Here is a 26433-nt window from a genome sequence, read left to right as displayed (position 1 = left end):
CTACTTTGTTTTGTTCAGAACTTTAGAAGTTATTCACCATTTTAGAAAATCACATCATTTATAACAATGCCATTAATGGTGTCTGAGTCACTAGCACGGCTCAACTGCCCAGGTCCACATCGGAGCTGCTACAGTAAGGCAATTCTATGCGTATGTATTAATGTAGTTAGTTCACCTTTATTTCAAAATGTCCCACAGAAGAAAAAAAAAATCAATCCTATTCAGTTGAAAATTGTCTTACTTCTCTTAAATCCCAACTAATTCATTAGATCAGAGGCAAGCATCTAAGTACAGTCAGTTCTGACATAACACAATATATGCATTCCTAAAATGCCAGCTCACTCCACAAATCACACAACTGAAACCACAGGGCCTATGGGGAAGGTGGAACGAGGGGCACAACACTCAGGAACTTTGATAGTGACATAAAGAAAGAATGTAATAAAAGCAGTTGCATGTTAAATGGTTAAGAAATACACAAGTACTACCTAAAACATGACACCTGACCTTGAAAAAGACCTGAGGTTTGCTTGTAGAAGTATGAGCAATGGAAGGGTTGTGGCTTTGGGTTGTTGGGAGGGGTGGGGAAGGGAAGCAGGGCTGTCTGAATCAGAGGGAAAGGTGTCCACCAGCCGTGGATGAGTGTAGCTCACCACACTGGTGAAACGAGGCAGCTGGTTGATGTTTGGGCTGTGCTCATATGAAGTTTTGTGTTTCCTATAAGCAAATTTAGGTACCTTTTTTCCTAATCTCTGCACCAGCATGGAAATTTATAAACTGTTGATCTGTTTGCATGCTGTATGTATATGTATATTCTATGCATAAACAGAATACTGTTTTTTGTCCCCCAAGAATGAATCTTTGCCCCCTTGGGGACACTATTGCCCCACCCCCGCCCGCTGAGAATGCATGCGATCAAGGTATAGAAAGAGGATGATAGGAGCACAGAGAGGGGGTGACTCACTGCCTGGGACAGTCAGGGAGGGCAGAAGAGGAAATGACATTTGAACTAGGTTTTGTAGGATGAGTAAGACTTGCCATCTGGGAAAAGGGATGGAAGTGGTTCTAGAAGGAACAGCTTCCAGGCATGTTTGCTAAATGTTTGCATAGTATGGTATGCTCTGAGATCTACACATCCACAGAAAGAGTGGGGAATTCAAAAATACAAATTTTAGTACAATTTTAGATACAAACTGACTCTCATGAGGTATCAAATCCTAGAAACCTTTTGGGGGCAGGTGCATATAAGGAGCAGAAACTGGGAAAAACATTGAGTTATTAAAGGTAGGTATTAGGTTCCTTTAATTTCAGCCTATGTCTCAGATGGAAAGACTCCTGAGTAATAAATAATAGAGCACACTTTGGGCACAGTTCATTCACCACACTCCCAGACACATTTCGAATACCATTCAAAGCGAGTAGTGAAAGCTCTGATTAATATACAACACAGAGCTCTCTATATATACTCTCAAGGGTAAAAATACTGCTGAAAAGCCAGTTTTTTTAAAAGCTGAGCATCTAACACCATCTTGTGAATGATAATAAATGGCAAGCTAAGCCAGAAGGTAGACTGGCCCTCTGTCTGGGTCTGCAAGTTTTATATGCACAGAACTAACTACAGACCTATTCTTTGGCCAACAGAGCAGGATCGTCTTCCAGTGAGATAATATTTCCTATGAGACTCCTGGTATTTCCCAATTCTGACTTGGTCAAAAATAGCAACCCCAACTCCCATGGGTTGTTTTCCTTTTCTTTTTTTTCTTCATATTCCCCATTCAAGCTCCATTAGGAATGTGCATCCATTTGCTATTAAAATAATATGGCAGTCATTTTCCCTAAGGCCAGAGAAGTTTAAGATTTTTCCATAACATCGAGTCCCTCCCTGGCCTCATGGAGCTTGTCATCCACTCAGAGACAGGCACAAAACCACACAACTAATTTCAAATGTGATCGAAACAAGGGAGGATTAAGTAGGATCAGACACATGTGACAAATGTAACTTAGAACCCATAACTTCATGTGCAAATCAGGACACTTCATGCTGTGCAGGGCACCGTGACAAATACAAATGTATGTATGGGTGAGGAAAAAGAAAGAGCATGGCATCCTCATGAAAGAAATACAACTAGGTTTGCCCTCTCTAATTATTGTAATTAGAACTCCAGCCATCTGAGTGAGTACTGTCCAGCAGGAGATTTACTTACTGGTCATCATGGACCCAAAGAGAATTATGCAGGGACATTACAGCATTGTTGGTAGAAGAAAAAGTAATAATCTAAGTACCCAACAAAAGGAGATGAGTTACGTGCATGAGGCACTCTATACAGTATTCAAACAAATGGATGACAGCTACATACAGTAATGTGCAACTACATCCAGAAAATATTGTTGGGTAAAAAAAAAAAAGTAAAATGCAGAACGACATGTAGAGTGTACTTCCATCTGGGTGAAATTTAAGGAGAGACACACAGGTTCAAGTAAACTTCCCCATACACAAACTGTCTCCAGAAGAATACACAAAACATGATGACAGTGGTTGCCTCTGGAGGGGAACTGGGTGCATGAAGGTCTGGAGGGCTGAAGAGGCAGGTCACTCATTACACCTACTTTACTATTATTGGAAATTTGCCACATCTGATTAGAGAAAAATGATCTCAAACAGTATATGGAGAAAAGTCGTGTTAACCAACAAGAGAAACAATTCACTTTATCTGCCCTCCATCCCATGTGTTAGCTTAACAGAATTCTCTAAACATTTAGAAATAAGGTCAGAGGAATTAGATGGGTAGAGACCAAGGTTCAAATGTGATTGGGGGGAATCAGGAGAGTAAAGAAAGGGGGCAAAATTTCACATGAGCAACAGACAAAGATACATGGGCTGCTGATCACAAAAGCTAAAGGATGCACCTGGGCTGGGAAACATGATTTTAGGTGATAAATAGACACTGCTGGAGAAAATTGATTCACATAATGAGAAAATTATTCCCTTTTCCAATCTTTTTTTATTGCTCAGATATAATCAAAGAGGAAGTCTGAGTTTGGCACAAGTATGTCTTTATGACCTCTGGAGACTTTCCTGGAGTTAAAATTTGATAACGTGTTTTGATTTGACTGGATTTCTTTTCACTCCTATCCTTCTAAGAGAAAGCAACTCCGGTTTCCCATTTACGACTTTGAAACAAAGCCTCCTTCTAAAATAAGTGTATTTAATTTTGATGTTTTAAAATGAGCCATTTTAAAGGAAAACATTAAGTAACACAAGAGGTGCAGGGGGATGGCAAAATTTGTCAATGTGCTACATGAATGACAGAAGTTGAGCAAGTAGCGCCCCGAGAGAAAAACCCTTCTCAGTCTACGGCAGAGAAGCTGCACAATTGTGTGGTTTTGACTTGTTGTTGATTTTTACTTTCATCCCACTGAACAACCACTGAATAAAAATGCGGGAGATTGTTCAGGAAGCTGCAGTTTTGTTCTCACTGCCGAGGGTACTTAACAAGAATATCATTAGTTTCCAAGAGCCGATTCCTTGGATGACTAAGAATACCGAGAACCAAAAACACAGGCACAAACTCCAAAGGCCTAATTAAAAGTGTGATTCTTGCCCCGGTGTGTAATGCGAGCCCTTTGGTTAGCATCCCAGGAGAGAAGAAACACCTCAACTGAAATCACATTTTTCCCCTTTCTTCCTCTCCAGTTCTACCATTTTTTCATTAGCTAATCCCAATTAGAGGGCTTTTTTACTAAAGCCATAAATCTCTGCCGTTCCCAATAAGCATAAATTATATGGTAAATAACCGTATTCTTTGTCTCTCCAGAAAAATAAACTCCCTTTCTTACTTTCTTTTTTTTGGCAGTTCATGAGACTGAATTGCTAAGTCAACATTCATGCTTTCTGATTTGGGATTTCACCCTGCTTCTCATCTGTCACTCGTCTATAAAAGCCACACTTCTTTTAGGAAGAAAACTACTACCAATGCACTTCTCTAAAATTCATCATAATAAAAGTACACTTTTTCTTCCTATTTCTGAGTGATTCCAGGTAGTGGGAAAAGCTTGATCGTTGTGTTAAAAGCTACCTCTGCCATTTCCTGGCTAAATGGACAGGGACACTCACGCTGACTCAAACCCAGGTCTGAATCATCAACTGAGGAGACCGGCTTCATAGAATTTTGTCCCAAAATAAATGAAGAACTTAATAGACAAGGTTTAGCACAGAGGCTAGCACAGAATATGTGCTCATTAATATTAGTCGTTCATATTGTACAAACCAACGTGGTGATTTTGTTGTTGTTGTTCCTTCTGTGGTCGGCAGTTGCTTAACCCAACATTTTCTGTGTTAAACTAATTAACAGAAACATACCTTATCCGTGATTGATTTTCAAACTCATTTATTACTCGTTTCTCTATGGTTTAATTTAATTAAATTGAGCAGCATATCAAATATTGATTTTAATAAAATCTTGATTAAGACTCGAGCAATTATCAAACCACAATTTTCATACCGTTCCTGCATTTCAATGGAGTCAACCTGAAAACCAATTTGCTTTTAAAATAAAGAAGTGATTTTATATACATACACACACACACACCCCTCAGGCCATTTTCAAAAATAAAGGAAAAAATGGCCTCCCACTCTTTTCATTAGCAAAGATAAGCAGCAATATCTGACTAGGGTTCTAAAAAGCTGAATCCAGCTAGTCATCTCATCTCCAATCAGGAGTGGAAGGGAAAAAACAAACTAGAGCCAATTCCTTTGATAAACATTAATTTAGCAACTACTACGTACAAGCCACTATCCTACACTGTCCAACACAAGTAGAGGTAACCAAGAGCTAATCATATAGCCAGTTTTAATGTGTGTGGAAAAATCCATCAACACATGCAAGTCTTCAATTTTATTGAATAATAACCAGAGAAGTACGTGTATTTCAATTCTTGAAATTACTCTGTGTAATTTATTCTTAAGAGAATATAATGTAAATGTGATGGCATAAATTATCAACAGTATCATATTAGCAATTAACCATCAGTAAAAGACATTTAATAAGTTAAATATTTGGTTTGATAGTTAAGGGCTAAAAAAAAAATGTCTGGCCAATAGCTATCACAGCAGCACCACCTAGAGGATTCTGAGAAGTAGCACAGGGTCAATCCCCCCACTTGCCATTCTTCCTATTTAGGTGAAAAGAAAGGTAGCTACTGACTTTCATCATTTTATGTCATTTAAAGCATTTCAAATCTATCCACATCATTTAGCATCTTCTTAAATCTTGAAATTTTTATGCAATAACTAAATGAAATTGAATGTTCTCAAAATTACAGTGCAATTAGACAAAGGATCGCAACTGTCCTCCTGGGGAGGCGGTAGTGGGTGTGTGCTGGAGCATCTGGGGCCGGAAACACTATGACCTGAGCCATGGCTCTCCCCTCCCTCCAAAACACACACACCTCCTTATTCTATCTTGATCCCAGACACATCTACATCAAAGACTGGACATTTGGTAACATTTCAAAATCATATTCCTGAGCTACTGGCCAATGTTTATTTACAGGAGGTAAGAAAAAATTAACTTTCTATTGTTAAAACTGTTTATACTAGCACATCCACTTACTGATTCCCTTCCACTGTCCAAAGCTGAATCAATGTTCTGGGGTGGATTGACAGAAAAATAACAAAACACCTTTTTTTTTTTTTTTAAAATAGTTCTCATTCTCCTATTATTTTTGTAATTTTTCTGAACCAGGGAGCTACTTTGGAGTCCTGTTAAAAGGCCTACAACTGAGATAATAAAATATGTCTGCTATTCATAGGAACTGGCACTCTCCTTACGTTATTTGGTTTCAGAACCTCAGCCAACTTCGCAGACCCTCAGCTGACTGCAGCCTCACAGGGGAATGGTGAAAATGCACATGCAGTGTGGCTGGGGCCAGGGAGGCACAGGAGGAATGCTTCATTTCCACTGGAGGGCACTGTCTACCTCAGTCAGAGGAAACTAATTCACAGTTTGCCAGGCAAATAGTAGACAGAAATCTGACCTAACCTGCACTCTGAAGTTAGGATTCTGAAATGAGCACACTAGTAAAGGGCAGATGGGGCAGTGGCTCATTTGTGGTGATTCTCTAAATTTCAGGTACATGTACTTCGGCCCAATTTACCAAAGGAATGTGAAGTTTTGCCTAGAGAAATCTTTTCCCCATTCTATATGCTAAAGCCATCACTAAAAGTCATACCAAGCTGCAGTAATTTTAGTTCTTTCAAATTTCTTTTCTTGTACATGTTTTACCCTCTATTCTACCTCCACACCTATCACCTCACAAGTGTCTGGTTCTCCTTTATGACTCAGCTTAGATATCACTAACTCCAGGAACCCTTCCAGGATTCCTTTACACTGGGTCAAGATGACCTCTGATGTGCCTCAACCTATACTTCTCCCATGAGGAAGATTGATATAATTACCTGTTTACTAACTATGTCCCCCATTAGGCTATAGGTGCCATTAAAGCGGGATATTTCTATCTTATTCACAGTTATATTCCCTGCATCCCAATGGTTCTGGCTCAAACCCTCCATCAATATTATTGAAGGAATGATTGCTCTATATGATTTATTTTGGGGAGGACTCTGATGTTCTGTCCACAGCCTCCATTTCTTTGCCTTCCAAGTGTGTGCCTCAATACCCACTGTTATGCTTCCTCACTTACCTTGTTCTCTTGATCCCTACAGTGGTCAGAAAAAAGGCCCAAGATTCCACAAGGTAAACTGCTTCTTGCTATCAGGGATTATGGCAATTCTGCTTGGCCATCTCTTCACCATCTCCAGAACTTATTCGAGGATCCACAGACAACCCATCTCAATTCCTGAGTCAGCTGCAAGAGAAGTGGTCAACCAAGATATTTACAGTAGGGATCTTTCTGGGGTGCCTGGTGAGTCAGTTGGGAGGGAGATGAGATCCCCTCCTCTTTCCAAGCAGCTAACAAAGTCCTATTCTCTATTCTATGCAGTTGACATAATAGCAGAGAAGGAAAACAAGGAAGTTCAACTTTGTTTCTGGCTCAGCTACTTACTGTGTCCATGGAAGGACTCTATTTTCGAACTAGAAGAGCATAGAGCCATCCAGGTAACTTGAAGAGTACACAGTAGGGACCCAAATACAGAGTCATAGCCATCCCAGGAAGTTCCACACTGGTATGAAATAAGATTTACAATTCTGGACTTTATTCTGTCAGTTGACTTTTTTGCCTCAAAGTCTACTCAGGAAGTAAACCTGCCAAGCTCAATGGGTCACTGTGAGGGCAACTGAGACAGGGCATATCAAAGTGTTTGGAAAACTATACCCAGCCAACAAAAAGTGAGAGATTATTGTTAATAGAAAGACCACAGACTGCCCCATCATCCCATAGCCATTATCCTAGTTTTTAAAGGTCTGCAGAGAATCTTTCACTGCTAACATCCTGACTTAGGTTTAATTGAAAAATAAAACTTACAGCCAAATTAGCCTAACATATATGAAATGATAATCAGTAGATCCTGAGAGATCATTTAGGGTACAATAAAGGGGGAAAAGTATATATAGTTGTGTTGTTTTGTTTACCTCCATACTTATAATTGCGTAGACAAGAATACACATGCTGAGTACCAGAAGTAAACATTTTTCAGCCAGTTCCCTTAGATAAAGCTCATAGTCTCTAGTCATTCAAAAAAAAAGTTTTTTAAATTACTGGAAACTAGCAAAACACAAAATGAGAATTTTCCAAAACAGACAGGTTATTAAGCCAGTTTCAAGACTCAAAACACCATCAACAGATGAATGGATAAAGAAGATGTGGTATATATATACAATGGAATATTATGCAGCCATCAAAAGGAATAAGATCTTGCCATTTGCAACGACGTGGATGGAACTGGAGGGTATTATGCTGAGCGAAATAAGTCAAACAGAGAAAGACATGTATCATATGACCTCACTGATATGAGGAATTCTTAATCTCAGGAAACAAACTGAGGGTTGCTGGAGTGGGGGGTGGGGTGGGAGGGATGGGGTGACTGGGTGATGGACACTGGGGAGGGTATGTGTTCTGGTAAGCGCTGTGAATTGTGCAAGACTGTTGAATCTCAGATCTGTACCTCTGAAACAAATAATGCAATATATGTTAAGAAAGAAAAAAAGAAGAAGAAGAATGTAGCAGGAGGGGAAGAATGAAGGGGGGGAAATCGGAGGGGGAGAAGAACCATGAGAGACGATGGACTCTGAAAAACAAACTGAGGGTTCTGGAGGGGAGGGGGTTGGGAGGATGGGTTAGCCTGGTGATGGGTATTGAGGAGGGCACGTTCTGCATGGAGCACTGGGTGTTATGCACAAACAATGAATCATGGAACACTATATCTAAAACTAATGATGTAATGTATGGGGATTAACATAACAATAAAAAAATTAAATTAAAAAAAAAAAAAAAAAGACTCAAAACGAACCCCTAGTGGGATAAATACAAAGAAAACCACACAAAATGAAACTTCAGTGTATGAGTGATCCCGTCTCTCAACATCCTCATTGACATTTGATGTCGTCTCTATTTTGTGTTTAAGCATTTTCATAGATGTGTAGTGCTATCTCATTGTGGTTTTAATTTGCATTTCCCTAATGGCTAACGATGTTGAACATCTTCTTATGTACTTAGTTGTCATCTTTATATCCTCTTCACTGAAATGTCTTTTGCCCACATTCTAACTGGATCATCTGCTTTTTTACTGTTGAGTTTTGAGAGTTCATTAATTCTTCATTCTTCATTATTTTAGACGCTAATTATCAGATACATGGTGTACAAACATTTGCTCCCAGTCTGTAGCTGGTCTTTCATTCTCTTAACAGGGTCTTCCCATAGTTACTAACTTTGATTAAATCCATCAGTTTTTCCTTCTATATATTGCACTTTTGGTGCTAAGTCCACAAGCTCTTCGCCTAACTCTGAAGTATTAAGATTTTCTCTTGTGTTGTTTTTTTTTTTTTTCTGAAAGCTTTACAGTTTTGTATTTAAGTCTGTGATCCATTTTGAGTGAATCTGTATGTAAGGTGTGAGTCTTAAGTCAAGGACTTTGTTTTGATTTGGTTTGGTTGCTTGTTTTGTTTATAGATGTTGAATTTCTCCAGCACCATTTACTGAAAAATCTATCCTTCCTCCACTGAATGCTTTTGCACCCCTGTCAAAAAATCAGTTGGGTGCTTTTGTGTGAGACTATTTCAGAGCTCTCTATCCTGTTGTTCTGACCTGCTTGTTTATCCCTCCACCAATGCCACACGCTCTTGATTACTGTAACTACATTACGGGTCTTAAAATTGGGTACCGGGATTCCTCCAACTTTATTCTTTTTCAAAAATTGTTTCTCCCATTATATTTCCTGTGCTTTTCAATATAAATATTAGAATGATTTTCTCTATATCTGTAAAATATCTTGCTGGGATTTTGGCAGACACGGTGTTAAGCCTATATATCAATTTAGAGAGAACAGACCCCTCCCCCATTTATTTTGACCTTCATTTTCTTTAATCGGAAGTTTGTAGTGTTCAGCATACAAGTCTTACTCATGTTTTGTTAGCTTTATACATGCGAGTTTCATTTCTAGTTGTTTTTGTAAGTTCCTTGGCATTTTCTATATAGTCATTTCATGACATCTCCAAACGGGGACAGTTTTATTTCTTCATTTCCATGTTTGCCTTTTATTTCCTTTTCTTGCCTTATTGAACTGGCTAAAAGTTTCAGCCCTGTATTAAACAAGAGTAGTGAAAGAAGACTTGTTCCTGATTTTAGGAGGAAAGCATTCAGTCCTTCAACATTAGGTATATCATCTGTAGCTTTTTTGTGGATGCCCTTTATAAAATTATAAATGTCCTCTTTTATTCCTAATTTGCTGTTTTTTTTAAAAATCATGAGGGTTAAATTTTGTCAAATTCTTCAACTGACAAAATCATGTGTTTTTTTTTTTCTTCTTTAGCCTGTTAGTATAGTGGATTATGTTGACTGAGTTTTGAATGGTGAGTCTGCCTTGTATCCCTGGAATAAACTCCAGTTGGTAATGGTGTGTAATTTTTTTATACATTGCTAATGCTATTAGCTAATATTTTGTGAAGGATTTTGCATGTACATTCATGGAGGATATTTGTGCATAATTTTCTTTCCTTCTTTCCATTTACTTATTAATTTTTGTATACTGTTCTGTCTGGTTTTAGGATCAGGGTAATGCAAACCTCATAAAAGGAACTGGGAAGTTTTCCCCCTTCTATTTTCTGAAAGATGTTGTGTATATATCATGTTAATTATTCTTCAAACATTTCAGAGAATTTTCTAGTGAATCTCCAGTGAAGATTTCTTTTGGGGAATTTTCAAATATGAATTCAATGTATTTAATAGTATGGGGCTACTCAAATTACCTATTTCATACTGGGTGAATTTTTGTGGTAGGTGGTGTTAAGGAACTGGTCCACTTCATCTAAGTCATCAACTGTATGCATGTGGAGCTGTTTACAGCATTCCCTCTTTTTTATATCTTCAGAGTATGTAGTGGCATCCCACGTTTCATTCCTGCTCATCTGTGTTTTCTCCCATTCTTATCTTTGACCACCTTGTTAGAAGTGTGTCTATTGATCTTTTCGAAAAACAAACTCTTTATTTTTTCTCTATTGTTTTTGTTTTAAATTTCATTGATTTCTGCTCTTATTTTTATGATTTACACTCTTCTGCTTACTTTGATTTTGCTCTTCTTTTCTAAGCCCTTCATGTGAGAGCTCGCATTATTAATTTGTTTCATCTTTCCTAATGTAAGCATTTAGTGCTATAACCTTCCCTCTCAACATTGCTTTAGCTGTATCCCACAATTTTGATATCCTGTATTTTCATTTTCATCTAGTTCACCGTTAGTTTATTTCTCATTAAGATCTCCTCTGTGACTCATGGATTATTTAGAAAGTATTGTTTATTTCCCAAGTGTTTGGATATCTTCCTAATATTCTGTTATTGATTTCTAGCCTGACTCCACTGTAGTTGGAGAACATACTCTGTATGAGCTCAATTCTTTCAAATTTGTTCAGGTGTGTCTTATAGCCCAGGATATGGTCTATCTTGGTATATGTTTTGCAGGCACTTGAAAAGAATATGGATTCTACTGACGTTGATTGTTCTATAAATGTCAACTTGATCTTATTTGTTGATGATGTTGACTTTTCTATCCCTGGTGATTTTCTGTCTGATTCTTCTATCAATTTTTGAGAAAGAGGTGTTAAAATCTTCAAATATCACTGAAGATATGCCAACTTCTCCTTTCAATTCTGCCACTTTTTGCTTTATACAGTTCACAGCTCAGCTGTTTGGTGCATACATTTTTAGATTTGCTATGTCTTCTTGGTGAAGTGACCATGTTAATCATTATTGGTCCTCTCTGTACCTGGTAAATTTCTTTGGTTTGAAGTCTGTTTATCTAATATTAGTATAACTACTCATGCTTTCTTTGGATTGTTTACATGACATATCTTTTTCCATCCTTTTATTTTCTATATGCCTATATTATTATATTTGAAGTCAGTGACTTGTAGACAGCATGTAGTGAGGTCATGTTTTTTAATCCACTCTGATGATCTATACCTTTTTATTAGTATATTTTGATTGTTTATATTTAATGTGATTATCATATGCTATGGTGGAGGTGGCAGTCCAGGCTCCCCAAATGGACTTCACTGAAACTGCTGCAAGGCGTGGGGAGGTGCCTAATTAGTTAATACCAAGAAGGATGAAAGAACTGACTTCTTACTAAGCCTTCTCTGATATTATCTGGTGCAGGATGGGGGGAGTTACAGTAAAGTAAGAGTGGAAGTCTATACTCTCCACCTGGCCTTCCTAGTCTTTTTCTGTGGTGTTTAGCTGGACAAGTATGGTTATTTTCTATGACTTTCCATCTTGCTGGCTGGTCCTTTCCTGGTCCCTTGGCTAGAGAATAAACTTTTTTTAATTTTTTAATTTTAATTTTAAAATTAATTTAAAAAGCTTTTTAAAATTTCCATGTCTGTCAGACTTTTGGGTTACCAGCTTCTTCAGCTCCAAGTCCAGAATATATGTGGCAAAAAGAAAACCCAGGTAACTTATGATCGTGTCATTCCTTGGGTCCCAAATTCCCTTGGCAATCTAATTCTTTCCATATTCCAGAGTCTTCTTGTGTTTGTATAATTTCCAGGCATTTCGTTATATTTAGTAGGAGGAATAGGGAAAAGTACATCTACTCCAAATTTCCAGAAACACAAATCACTGATCTTTTTTTAAAATTAATTCTAACAATCTGTCTTTTAATTGATGTGCTTAGACTATTTACATTTAATGCAATCACTGATATATCAGGATTTAATTCTACAATTATAATATTTGCTTTCTAATTGTTCCACTTGTTTTCCATTCCACTGTTTGCCCTTTTCCCTTTTAGATTATTTGAACAATTTTTAGTATTTCATTTTAACTTATTATGATGTTTTGCTACATCTGTATGCTTTTTTACTGGTTGCTCTAGGAGCTATATACCTCATTTTTCAGTCTACTTAGAATCACTACTTAAATACTTCAAGTGGAATGTAAGATCCTTACCCTTAGATAAATCACTTTCCCTCCCCGACTTTCTACTGTAATTATTTTACATACTATATGTATATACTTTGAAAACTCTGAACAATGTTATAATTTTTTGTTTTCAACCACCAAACATATTTTGAAAACTAAAGAGAGAAGGAAAGACTATTACAGAGACTGGCAAATTTTTTCAGTAAAGGGACAGATAAATATTTTAGGCTTTTGAGGCCATACACTATGGATGTAATGATTGGAATTGGCCATGTGGATGCTTCTGGAATACAGACAGTGTTCTATTTCTTCACCTAGTTGAGAGTTACACAAGAGTTCATTTTTTAGTAACTCACCACCCTAACTTTTGTGCATCTAACTTTTTTTGTGTCGTACCTACCAAATTTAATAATTTTGAAACTAAATAGATCAGAGAGCTTGAAAAAAACAGATGAAAGACTTTGGGAATGGATTATCAGAAAAAAAGAAGAGGTACATAAAGTATGTGGTATTTATTGCTCCCTTCAGCCCTTCCTTCTTTGAACAAAATTAACAGATGAGAAAATACTTAGTTTGCCCTCAACTCTGAGATACTGAGAATTTCTACTAAGTGCAATTCACTGAGTTGGGAACTGCTTACTGGAGCTAGAATTTGAAAAGTAAGACTTATGGGAGCACCTGGCTGGCCCAGTTGGTAAAGCATGCAACTCTTGATCTTGGGGTTGTGAGTTCGAGTCCCACACTGGGCATAGAGATTACTTAAATAAATAAAAATAAAAATGGAGCTTGTGGGAAAATGAGATTAGGGGTCAATGAAGAATACATTCAATGTGAATAGCAGGAGAAAGGGAATAAGAGGGGTGCCTGGGTGGGGTGCCTCAGTCATTGGGCGTCTGCCTTTGGCTCAGGTCATGATCCCAGGGTGCTGGGATCGAGCCCCACATCGGGCTCCCTGCTCCGCGGGAAGCCTGCTTCTCCCTCTCCCACCCACCCCTGCTTGTGTTCCCTCTCTCACTGTGTCTCTCTCTGTCAAATAAATAAAATCTTTAAAAAAAAAAGGGGGGGGGAATAAGAGAAGAAAGGGAAAGATGTCCTTTAGTGAGAAAGTCAACAATATGAATTCTGGATATTTTTCCTAGGGAGGGCATGAAGGAAAAGGAGGTTGAAGAGAAGGTGGTTAAGAAGAGAGGAAAGAAACAGGGGACAGAAGTAGAGAGGAAGAGGCTAGAGAAAGAGATGAGATGGAGGGAGAGAGAAGAGAAAAGGAATGAAAGATAAAAGGAAGGATGGACTAAAGAAAGGAAAAGACACAAGAAAGAAACGTGGCAAAATGATCCATATTGGGCATCTGGTACAAGCCAGGCATTTACCCGTATGATTTAAATCTCACATCAACTCCCTAAGGTAGATACTATCTTTCCTCTTTTATAAATGAGGAAATGAAAGCTCTGAGAATTTATTTTACTCAGGGAAACACACCTAGGAATATCAACCCCAGCTGCATGCAACTCCAAATTCTGTGCTCAAGGAAACCATTTAATTCCAACAGGGAGAATTCCTTTATGGCAAGTAAATGTTTATGTGACACTTGACTCCCGGAAAGAATTACCCTAGAGGGTGCCCTTGTCCTAATAAGTAGAAAATAGTTGACCTTCTGAAACCTTAAACCTATAATTCTGCAAATCTCTGGCATCAGGTTGTATTATGTGCAATACTTATTGAGATCACTGACATCCTCTAATTCTGCCTTACTACTAGGGGGCATTTTCAAAGAATCTAATGAAAGAATCTAACATTTCACTTTCTGAAGTGAAATAAGTACTAGAAGTTCTGTTTAAGTTGACAAAGAATGTCTTATCTTATGAGAAAATGGGCACCAAATATATTCCATGGCCCAGTTTATAGTATTTGCCAACTAAACACGAATGCCAAAGATAGATAGATGTATGGGGTGGTAAAGAAAATTCCAAGAGACGACTCAAGATTATCAAATTACCTGGATTTCTTCAAGCTAAGCAAAGAGCACTAGCACCTACCAGTGGGAAAGAGAGACCCCAGAAAAAAATCACCTCATTTTGACAAAATTATTTGACAAAATTATGTGAAGAATAGTGGACTTTGTCTCTGTATGTACCACAAATTTGGGGGTCACTTCAGAGTACTTGAAAAAAAATACGCATTAATTCTTTCACTTAAGTTCAAAGTTACTTAGCACTTACTGTAGGTTAAAAGGAGGGGTAACGGGATGGCAGGAGGAGGAGAAGGGAAAGGGATAATTTACAAAAAGGCATAAAAATTAAACCAAGCTACCTCCAAGGAATAATTAGAAGTGAAAATCAATAAGGAGAAAATGGCTCATATTCTCCTCATTGATTTCCTGTGCACAGTGAGTCAAACTTGACTGTTGGTTAGAAGTCAGTTTGGCTACTTCTTATTACTTTTTCAGCAGTTGGGTACTCCTGTCAGTGCCTTTCATGCTGGAGTCTTTCTTTGCTCTAATCACAGCCGTCAGCTATTGAACGAGTTTGACACCTTGACTCCATAAACGAGGGGATTCACACTCTATGCATATGCAGTTGATTCCTTCATTAAAGCTGACTGACATAAAAGATATGGTGCACAGCCACTGATTTTTATAAGCAAAACAAATGGCTACACAATCAAGTAGGAATATCCTTGATCAGAAACACCCAGAAAGCCCTAGAATTGGTCTTTATAAAGTTCAGCCATTTTTATTACTGAAAATACCTATACTTTTACTATTTAAAATGCTAGATATAGGCAATCAGTCAAGAGCCAGATCTGTACACACACACCAGATTCCTCCCCTACAACCTTAGCTGTCCACGCCAAATAATCTTGGTTGGAGATCCAGGTGTTGGTCAAAAGGAGGATTACTTAGCTATTGTGATCTGGGTTTTTGGGAGGCATTTTTAAGTTTCTTGGAGGAAAAAGGACAGAATGACAGTGACCATTATCTCCTCCCCCAGCACCAAAAAAAGAAAGCAGAACTACAGCTTCTCACAGTATTGTCATAATGTCACGAAATGATAGACTCTTAAGTTGAAATGGACCAACTTCAAAATTGTTTCAGAGCATCCCTGACAGGGGCCCATTCAGATTCTAGTTGACATTCTTAACAATAAGTATGACTTGTTTGGCTGGAGGCTGCTTTTGGGAAATGGAACCACAAACCCCATCAGTAGCACAGGGAGTCCTTACAGCATGGTCCAACGGGGATGAATTCCCAACCTGTAACTTGTATCTAGCAATCAGTGTTTGCCCTCTTCAAACCCCAAGACGTTATGACTCCAGCCACCACATGTTCCTGCTGCACTTCTGACAATGGTTAGTCTCTGCCTCCCAGGCCACAGAGACATTACCAATGCCCTTCAAAAGGTCAAGTGACTGCTGACCATCCCTAACCGACCTTTTCGTTTCCTCCATCAGTTCCTTAAATAGCTAGTGAAGTGCTCTTCTATGGCAATTTGTTGAGCCTCCAACACTACCACCTGCAATTTCTCAGCAACTCAGAACTGCTGACAGATAATGACCAAAAAAAAAAAAAAAACAAAAACCAAAACATAAAACAAAACAAAACCCTAATGGATTAAACAAATACACTGGTGAGTATCAACTCTTCAACTGAGTGAAGAGCAGTAAGGGGACACTACTACTTGAAGAGCGTCAAGATGTAGCTTACCCTACTGTCTGGGGGGTAAGGAGATGTAAATCAACAAACATATATATATATATATATATATGGTTGTACTATTCAATGCTGCGATATATTTTAAGGAAAAAAAAAAAACTATCGGTGGGGGCGGGAAACAAAGAGGACAGTGCGAAAGTACCCTGAGCGTCGCAAGGCCGCTGAGTCTGTCACCAAATCTCTAAAGCGGCCCAAGCCCAGAGTCAGACGGCCCCATCCCCTGCTTATTGGCTCCAGAGCACGTATCACACTGGGACAGTGTTGCTTCGTGTGTCGCATGTGGTCTGTCTCCTCGGCTAGAGTGAACTCAGGCCCAGAGCGCCCAGCACGTGGCAGGGGCTCAAGAAAACGTTCTTGAATGAGGAAGTGGCTGTTACATTAAAGCGTACCTCAAGGAATGAATGACTGAATGGACGAACGAATGACCAGGCCTATGCCCGCTCGGCTCCTCAGGCCCACGGCCCCGCGGGCCCTGGTGCACCCAGGTAAGCGACCGGGGGCCACCGGCCTCAACCTCCGCCTACGGCGGCCGAAAGGCGTCAAGACCACTTCAGGGCGGAAGAGTCGCCCCCGGCTGCCGCCGGACCAGCGTACGCGCAGGCGCGGGCACCGACACTTCCGGGAGGTCACATCCTCCCCCGTCTCCTAGCAACGGCTGGAAGCGTTGCTGACTTCCCGGGCAGCGGTGGTGCCGGACTGAGTCGAGTCTCGCCGTCCGCACTATGGTAAATCTGGAGCCTCAGTCTGCGACCCGTCGCTTCAGGGGCGCCGACGTCGGGGGCCTTCCCTGTCCGGCCCCCGAGGCCGACCCTGGCCCGCCCGTCCCGGGGTCGCAGCGAGGGCTGGGGGCTCCAGAAGCTTCTTGGAGGGGCGACGGGGAGACCCGGGAGGAAGGAGAGGGCGACCTTAGAGGGGAGACGATATCTAGATGGGGGAAACTCTCTTGAGGGATAGTTACCTATGGAGTTGATTCCGGGGGCTGGAATTTGCGGGGTGTAGATATCGAGAAAGAGAGAGATTGTGGGGGAGTGAAAGATGTTGAGGGGGTGAGAGACGTCGATAGTGAGGAAAAGTTTGAAAAGGAAAAGACGAGATGAAGAGGAGAAAAGTCAGATCCTGGGAAGGAAGAAAGATGCGACAGGGAGAGCAGGGAAATGGGGAGAGGGGAGACGGAGGCGACACTGAGAAAGAAGAAAGGAAAATAAAGAGGAAAAGGAGGAGAGAGCAAAAAATGAAAAAGAAGAAGAAGAAAAGGAAAGGGGAGACTGGGGATAGTTTGAAAAGGAGCAAGGTGAAAGAATTTTAAGAAGAATGAAAAGGGGATTGGAGATGGGGATTCAGAGATTGTATTGGGGGGCGCAGAAATCACGAAAAAACAACTGGAAGAGAAGAGGGAAAGGCTGACAGCAGAGAGGTATTTGGGAGAGAAGTAAAAAAAAAAAAAAGATAAACGGGTGTGAGTGGTTGTAAGGAGCTGTGGACATTGTCCTTAAAGACGGCAAAAATGTAATACATTTTGGATCCCCTGTATAACTATTTCGCTTTAGTGCAGTGTTTCCCAAAGTGATATGCAAACTCTAGTTGCTATGTAAGATAGCTCAGAAATAACAAATAACACAGCGAATCACATCTGAAAAGTTATTCCTCTTCCCCAGCCCCAGCCTGTAGACTATATCCAGGAGAAAGCCCCCGGCACTGTTAGGTCCTTAATACCACTGTCATTTGGTAATTTCCATTTTTCACCTGAATATCAGAGTTCAGGCTCAGACCTTTCTTTGGGGTAGAATTTAATCATATGCTCTCTCTTCATTTTGTTTGCTTTTATGGTTATTTCTGTTTATGACAAATAGTAGCAGATTTCCATTTAGTAGTGGTAGTGATGTATAGTTTCCCTGTAAAATGTGTTTAAGTTTTTGGTAGTGAGATAATTTAAACAGCATGCTAGGTAAATAATAGAGATGGTATTCATAATGGCAAAAAGTAAGAGTCCAGTACACAAATGCCTGAAATTCAGAAGTACCTGCTGTAGTGGTGGAAAAGAGGACGTAAGTGTCCCTGCCCACATCAAGTGCAAAAGAAAACTATCTTTTTGACTAAAGTAGGATAATGTTCACCTCTGTGATGTTGGAAGGAAAAAATAAATCACAAACCTTCATCAAGAAACTTCAGGATACTGTTTGAATTCAGAAAATCCAGTGACCACTCGGGAATAATATGCAAGTTTGAAAAAGATTATTTGTGATTTTAGCATTGGTAGAGGGGAATAAAACTGGTACAATATAGTCTGTGCATAAGATTAATTCAGAAAGCTGAGTTAATTAAGGGGTTCCAACATAATCATTTATGGTTGAACATTCAGCTTGCACTGAGACCCAGGCTCTCGTTACCAAGAGAATCCTGGAATATGTTGTGTTTACAGAATATCCTGAATTTAATCATCTGAACTCCCAAGTAGGTAACATTTAGGACTAAAAAGCAGATATCTCATGAACGGATACTTTTAGACAGAGGGAGGTAACCATATATCTCTATAACTATTTGAAGGACTATAATACAGAGAAGGAATTTTTCATATGAATACAGAAAGATCAATGAGCAAAGCATGAGTGGGAGAAGATTTCTGTCCAATTTAGAGAATGCTTTTCCAGCGAATAGAGACATTAAAAGTTGAGTGAACTCTTGTGAGGCAGTGAGCTTTCCACCCCTAGAAGAGTTCAGGCCAAGAGATGTGTCAGGGTTGTATGTAGGAGTCTTATATAGGCTTGGATACAGGACTTGACCATTTCAAAGCTCTCTTCCAGAGGTCTGAGATTATAGTATCCAGTATTTTAGGTTAAGGAGATTGGGGGGTAGGTGTCTCTCTAAACATTATTCACTTTAGGATTGGGGTTACCACAAAAACCCCCTTTGGTTAATTGCCTTCCTGATCTCTTCAGGCGGAGGTGGAGGAAACCCTAAAGAGGATCCAGAGCCATAAAGGGGTTATTGGAACTATGGTCGTAAATGCAGAAGGTAAATATATGACAGGATGCCTTCCTGACATGCATAAGCCAACCAAGAACCTGTTTGTTGTGCCAAGCCTAGGACAGACATCTTAGAATTTGAAATAAAAAGTATCCTAATCATAAATATATCCAGTCACACATACACACTTAAAATACATATGGAAGAAAAGGCAGCGATGTGTTACGGTGATCATCTCTGAGTGTTGGAATTACAATTGATTTTTGCTTTACTTTCCTGAAGTTTCTCAATATTTTTCTTATCCAAAGGCAACAAAATATCATTTTTAATACCAATTAACTTCGCCTAATTAACCCCTACTAGGATAAGATTTTATTAGGATTCAGGGCACTCGTCTGAAAGCCAAATTAATTTTTTCCCAAAAATATAAACGAAAGGTTTATTTTTATGGTCAGATTCTTAACAACCAGAGTGTATAACAAGCATGTTTATTAATAGCATATGGTATAAGTTGTGTGATCAGAATTCATAAGATATTCCATTTCAGCAGCCTACTCAATTTTAGATGAAAGTACCATTTATTATAGCGCAGCTTTGCCGCTTTCAGAAGACCCCTGAACCTTAATACTGAAAATATTTAACTAAGATGGTGTTCATGTGTTCTTGTTTACTACTAGTGGTTTTAGTGTCATTTTCAGCAAATCATTTTAACATATCTTCAGGTTTTATTCATGATGAGGTAGGCCTTCTACCACATTTATACATTTAGATCTCCTCATATGATGTGTTAACCAGAGTCCTTTGGTTTCACTGTCACTGAAACATAAGCATCCTATCCATGATGATAAGGTAGACTTACCGGTTTTGCCCACTGCTGAGTGGTACAGGTTTTTATTAGAATAGATTCTTTGTTAATGTTGGTTTCTCATTTATAAAACCATTCATTGTTTACAATACTGCAGCACTGACTGTTGAATTAGATACTGGTGAATATACATATTTGTTTCCCAGGCAGTCATAACTATTATATATTCTTATGTATATATAAGCCTGATTTCTGTTGGCTCTTAATTTTAAGTGTTCTTGACATCTCTAACAATCCATCATTTGAATTTCACTAGATTTTATTAGCCATCCAGCCAATTCCTTATACTTTTGAAATACAATCAACCAAAATACAAATGTACAGTCGAAGACTACCAGCTTACTGGGATCATAGAGAGTCCTATTTTAAAGTACTACCATAAATTCAGCAATATCAAATTCATATTCGTTGTTCTGGAAGTTCCATCGTAGGGATTTATCCTACCCCTAGACACAAATGTGAAATGGCATGCACACAGACATATTCTGTAGCCTTGCTTATAAAAGTCAAAGATTGGGAACAGCCTAAATGCCCGTCAGGAGGATTTATTAGTTACATGTTCATAAGGCATCCATTCAACAATCATGTTATGCAGTCACAAACCTGAGTGGCCCAGCCTTATGTGTACTGAATGGAATCATTTTCCAAGTCTTGAAATGAAAATAAAAGTACAGAATAGAGAACAATACAATTAAGGAATGAAGAACGCAAACACAAACATACTTGAACACACTTAGAATGTCTCTGCAAGGTTACCAAAGAAACCAATGACTACTTCTCAGAAGGAGACGTAGGTGAATTTTCTACCATGGGCTAAAATTGCTTTCTTAATAAATTATTTTTTAATTACCTCACATGGTACCAAGAAAGAGCTCAATAAATATTTGTTGATTGATTTTTTTCAAGCGGACTGTAGTGGATATGAACAACTCCAAGGGTTTCCACGGCGTGCACTTATTATTCAGAAAGGCTGTTTTATTTACTGACTTGGATCATGAATAGACTAACTAAATAGGCCTGAGCACTGGATTCATAATCTTGTCATCTATATTTTAAATAATTTATTCTGGTTGTATTTCTTGTTTTGACACTGAGCAGTGCAGACTTTGTAGGTAGTCACTCTTCAGGATGCAAAATAAAACTAGTCCACAGGATGTGCTTTCAAAAGGTGGAGTGCTTGCTACATTTCAGTCTGCTGCTTGTTAAAGACACAGGCCTTGCCATGTTTCATCAGCTGTGAATGACATAACTGACTTCAGGGTACAGTGGCCAACAAATAATTATATAGAAATGAACACATCTGATATAAAACCTTATTTATTGAACAGGTTTTCCTGTAAATATTGTCCTTGTCTTGTTTGGCAAGACCCATTCCAGAGGTAACGGTTTTCTTAAAAGAGAAAAGCAAGTAGTCTGTTTCATGGTCAGAATGGATGTTCTCAAAGAATATGAAAAACTGGGAAAATCCTTAGTTTGTAATTACTGTTCCACACCTGAAGTCCTCTCTTGTGTAACAGTTTCTGGAATTGCATTCTCTGAGGGAAAGCCCAGAGCTATGTTCGCCTCTTTCACTGCTTGGCCTTAATTCAGGTACTTGTAGAATCTGAGCAACCCCAAACTCACCTTTATATGTCCCCCTAAATTAAAGGCAAGTTGGCAAAACAAATCCTTGCGATTCCCTGGCTATCCGGTAGTTCTCAAAATCATCTAAAGGCCCTCTCAGATTCAACACAACATATGTAAAGTCCCTAGCACAGCACCTGTTCAAAAATAAGCCCCAAGCACCAAGCGAACTGAATTGAGCTAGATTGATTTGAACGGAATTGAATTATACTTGCATATTTGTCTGGCTAGATTTTCCCAGTTAAATTAATAGGTTCAGATTTAAATGCACATAATGGAACAATAGAGCACACAAGCAACTAAATTTAATAATGCTTAAGCCAAGAATGAGCACAAACCAAGGAATGCCCAGCAAAACCAGAGTGCCCTTGCTGCTGTGTCCTCTACTATAAAATTTAAGGTATGCAAAATACTGTATGAGGAGATACAAAGAAATGTTTAAAATCCCTTTTTGATATACTCTTCAACATGGGCTGTGATATCCCTTTCTATTTCTGGCCTTAGGGGAGGAAACTAGCACCAGGTCACAGACCAAGCATTTCAAAGCACAATGGTTGTAGACCGGCCGCTTGGAGGTACATTTTGTAGAGTAATATGTTACCTTAGTTCTGAAGTAATCAATTCACAGCTTCCAAAAAACGTATGCACCAAAACGTTCATCACACCATTAGCTACAACAACAGTAACAACAAAAACAGTTCCTAACAATCTAACAATGGGGGATTGGTTATATTATGTTTATAAAATAGTGGACAGCCATTAAAAATAATTTGATGGCATTATCACTGACAAGAACAGCTTGTATATGCTATCATTTAAATGAAGAAAAAAGCAAGAGTCAATTTTGTTATGATAGTTTGACCAAGTATATTTTAAAACCCACGTAAAGACAAAAAGATTGGCAAGGAGTAAGCTAAAATTGTTACCAGTGACTAATCTCGGCCATAACTTTTTCTTCCACTTTACAATCACCAGTATTTTCCAGTGTTTCCACCGTGTGCATATTCCTTTGATAGTCAAAAAATATTAACCCAAAAGTGAATCTCGTAACAGGTATTCCTATCCGAACAACGTTGGACAACTCGACAACGGTTCAATATGCAGGTCTTCTTCACCAGCTGACGATGAAAGCCAGGAGCACGGTCCGTGACATTGATCCTCAGAACGACCTCACTTTTCTTAGGATCAGATCAAAGAAACATGAAATCATGGTAGCCCCAGGTAATGTGGCATTTTGTTTCATATTTAAAACATCTTTCTGCTTTACCGGATAGAAGCTTTGTTTCAATGAACTGGAAGTATAGATTTTAACATGCAACATGGCTCATAATGTTCTTCAATTACAAAATGAAGATGTTTGAATCTGAAAAATCCAACCTGGAAATTTTGTGAAATTAGGGACAAATGTAACCTTTGAAGAAGCTGAAATTTTTGCCCATTTGCATTTATCAGAAATCAAAATTTTTAGGAGATGTAGGTCCCACATTAGGTGAACTTAGGACACCGAGACTTTCAGGAGAGTGGAGAAATGCCCCTGTCCAAAGGATAAAATAGGGAGTGGATCAAAGGCCTGTAGGGTCTCACACCTTCCCTGGGAGAGAACCCATTCACTTGGTCTATGGACAGACAGCAGCCATAGAAATACTTCTTTCCCTGAAGGAATTACATGCACAGTATTAGCCAATGTCTGTATAAAACAGGACTCATGCTCCAAAATCTAGTCTAGAACAAACTTCTCTATAGAACATCTATAAAATCAGAATGACCCACAAACTGAAGCTTTTTCTCCACCTGTGTCCTCACCCTGGCTACACATGAAAAGCACTTGGAGAGCTTTACAAAAACAATTACTGATACCTGAGGCCTCGCCCCAGGCCAATGAAATCAGGTGCTCTGGAACTGGGCCCCAGGTCATGGTAGCTTTTGAAAGCTGGACGGGTGATTCCAAAGTGCAATGAGGATGGGAAACCATTGGTCTATAGAAAGTCCAAGTGATGTTTTGAAGAGAAAAGCAGGTTAGCTGAAGTATTCATTTATTAAATTTAATTTTTCGGGTGGGTTAATTTTGTCCACCTCTCTCCACAGATAAGGAATATCTTTTGATTGTCATTCAGAATCCATGCGAATAGCCTTGCTACGGCCCAGCTTGTCCTGTGACTCCCGGCCGAAAACGCTTTACTCTTTATTACTAAAATTATATTCCAATCGAACTGACCTTTTGGACATTGTTTTCTCTTTTTACATTTAAACTACTGTGCACGTCTCATTTAGTCCCTTTCGAATGTATTGTAAAGTTGTGATTTAACTATGTAATAAATGAATTCTGGTATGTGGGTCTCTCTTTTTCCTCTACAACACAAAACTGAAGGATTCTCGTGAGAAGACAGGCTTCCTTGCGACAGTCTTTGCAGTCTAGAGATACACCAAGAAGCAGCGGGGCTGTGTCCTTTTGCCCATTTCCTTAGCATGTGGGGAGATCCGGTGGAGCACAGCAGGAGCGACCAGGGAAGTAGGAAGTCCTGACCCTCTGGGGGCACTAGATGCTTTCCCAGGTTAAACAAGGGAAGTAAAAAGTCGGAGGCATGGTTCTGGGCAGGGTCAGCCCCAAGGCTGAGCGCCTCCTCCCACCTGCCCAGCAGACTCCTCAGAGCACAGCCTGCGGGACCAGCAGTGGGTCTGGGGCCAGGTGCACACTTGGAGGGCTGACCAGAAAACTCCAGAGGGTGTATTTTTACTAGGCATTTCAAACATTCAGAAAATAATGAAACTAATAATAGAACAAATATAACAGATTTCCAAGCCCCATTAGAACAGATGTTAATATTTTGCCATATTTGCCTTCTATCCTCTCTTTTCTCAATCAAGCCTTTTATTTTTGAGATAACTGGGGAGTCACATGAAATTGTAAGTAATAACACAAAGATCCTGTGTACCCTTTACCCAGTTCCCTAAACTATAGCACGTATCTGACTTTCAAGTCATTTTCCCACACTTTTTAAAGACTTCAAACTTGCGGAAGTGTGGAAAGTATAGTACAGTCAACTCCCACATAAGCTTCACTCACATTCACCAACTCCTAATATTCTACATTTGTTTCATCTCTCTCTCTAGATAGTCTATCTATTAGATATATACATAACCAGAACCCCAGTTTCACATTTAAGACAGTTAATATTGATATAATATCATCTAATACACAATCATATATTCAAATTTCCCCAATGGTCCCACTAATGTCCTTTATAGCTTTTTCTTTTAAATCCAGGATTTTTTTTTATTATGTTAGTCACCATACAGTACATCATTAGTTTTTGATGTAGTGATCCACGATCCATTGTTTCCGTATAACCCCCAGTGCTCCATGCAGTACATGCCCTCCTTAATACCCATCACCGAGCTAAACCATCCGCCCACCCCACTCCCCTCTAAAACCCTCAGTTTGTTTCTCAAAGTCTATAGTCTCTCATGGTTCATCTCCCCCTCCAATTCCCCCCCTTCATTTTTCCCTTCCTTCGCCTAGTGTCCTCCATGCTATTCCTTATGTTCCACAAATAAGTGAAACCATATGATAATTGACTTTCTCTGCTTGACTTATTTCACTTAACATAATCTCCTCCAGGCCCATCCATGTTGATGTAAGAGTTGGCTATTCATCCTTTCTGATGGCTGAGTAATATTCCATTGTATATATGGACCACATCTTTTTTATCCATTCGTCTGTTGAAGGGCATCTCAGCTCTTTTCACAGTTTGGCTATTGTGGACATTGCTGCTATGAACACTGGGGTGCATATGGTCCTTCTTTTCACTACATCTGTGTATTTGGGGTAAATACCCAGGAGTGCAATTGCTGGGTCATAGGGTAGCTCTATTTTTAATTTTTTGAGGAACCTCCACACTGTTTTCCAAAGTGGCTGTACCAACTTGCATTCCCACCAACAGTGGAAGAGGGTTCGCCTTTCTCCACAACCTCTCCAACATTTGTTGTTTCTTGCCTTGTCCATTTTTGCCATTCTAACTGGTGTAAGGTGGTATCTCAATGTGGTTTTTATTTGAATTTCCCTGATGGCTAATGATGATGAACATTTTCTCATGTGTCTGTTAGCCATTTGTATGTCTTCTTTGGAGAAGTGTCTGTTCATGTCTTCTGCCCATTTATTGACTTGATATTTGTTTTTTGGGTGTTGAGTTTGAGAAGTTCTTTATAGATCTTGGATATCAGCCCTTTGTCTGTAGTGTCATTTGCAAAAATCTTCTCCCATTCCGTGGGTTGACCCTTTGTTTTGCTGACTGTTTCCTTTGCTGTGCAGAAGCTTTTTATCTTGATGAAGTCCCAAAAGTTCATTTTTGCTTTTGTTTCCCTTGCCTTTGGGGACGTATCTTGAAATCCAGGATTCTATCAAGGGTCACATGCTGCATTTGTTTGCTGTGTCTCTTAATTTTTAGCTGTTTTTAGAACCCCGTTCTCTTTTTTCCACCTCTAGGTGGGATCAAATTTGTATTTCCTCTCCACAGAGTCCCCAGTGCAACCTGCTCCCCACCCTGTAGCCCCTCCCAGTTGGACCCAGATGCAGCCTGTAAGTAGAGGAAATTCAGCCCAAGAGAAGGTCTCAGTCACAGGCTTTCCCTTCCTTCCATGCCATGACTTGGAGACCAGATATACCACCTTGGACCCAACC

At 39.3% G+C, this 26433-nt stretch overlaps 1 protein-coding gene and 1 long non-coding RNA gene across 2 annotated transcripts in view; one reads left to right on the top strand and one right to left on the bottom strand.

Moving 5' to 3' along the window:
- Positions 1-16892, bottom strand: part of LOC144380182 (uncharacterized) — a 557964-nt gene extending 541072 nt beyond the window's left edge. The window contains exons 1-2 of the long non-coding RNA XR_013444028.1: positions 16693-16892; positions 6703-6867 (exon numbers count right to left, since the gene is read on the bottom strand). This is a non-coding gene — a long non-coding RNA (uncharacterized LOC144380182). The remainder of the gene's footprint in view (positions 1-6702; positions 6868-16692) is intronic.
- Positions 16893-16906: 14 nt separating this feature from the next.
- DYNLRB2 (dynein light chain roadblock-type 2) lies at positions 16907-24084 on the top strand. Its single transcript, XM_036084986.2, has 4 exons — positions 16907-17028; positions 19240-19315; positions 22809-22976; positions 23841-24084. Exons 1-4 carry the CDS (start codon positions 17026-17028, stop codon positions 23882-23884), a joined length of 291 nt encoding a protein of 96 aa, XP_035940879.1. The 5' UTR covers positions 16907-17025; the 3' UTR covers positions 23885-24084.
- Positions 24085-26433: the final 2349 nt, after the last annotated feature.

The sequence above is a fragment of the Halichoerus grypus genome, chromosome 15, assembly GCF_964656455.1.
Source record: "Halichoerus grypus chromosome 15, mHalGry1.hap1.1, whole genome shotgun sequence".
Taxonomy (NCBI): domain Eukaryota; kingdom Metazoa; phylum Chordata; class Mammalia; order Carnivora; family Phocidae; genus Halichoerus; species Halichoerus grypus.
The sequence above is the reverse complement of the archived record's forward strand: the minus strand, read 5'-3'. Positions and strand labels throughout refer to the sequence as shown.

Excerpts from the sequence above, each read along its gene's own strand:
- DYNLRB2 (XM_036084986.2), top strand. Across the intron at positions 19,316-22,808 it reads TATGGTCGTAAATGCAGAAG|GTATTCCTATCCGAACAACG; the intron begins GTAAATATATGA and ends ATCTCGTAACAG. Across the intron at positions 22,977-23,840 it reads TGAAATCATGGTAGCCCCAG|ATAAGGAATATCTTTTGATT; the intron begins GTAATGTGGCAT and ends CTCTCTCCACAG.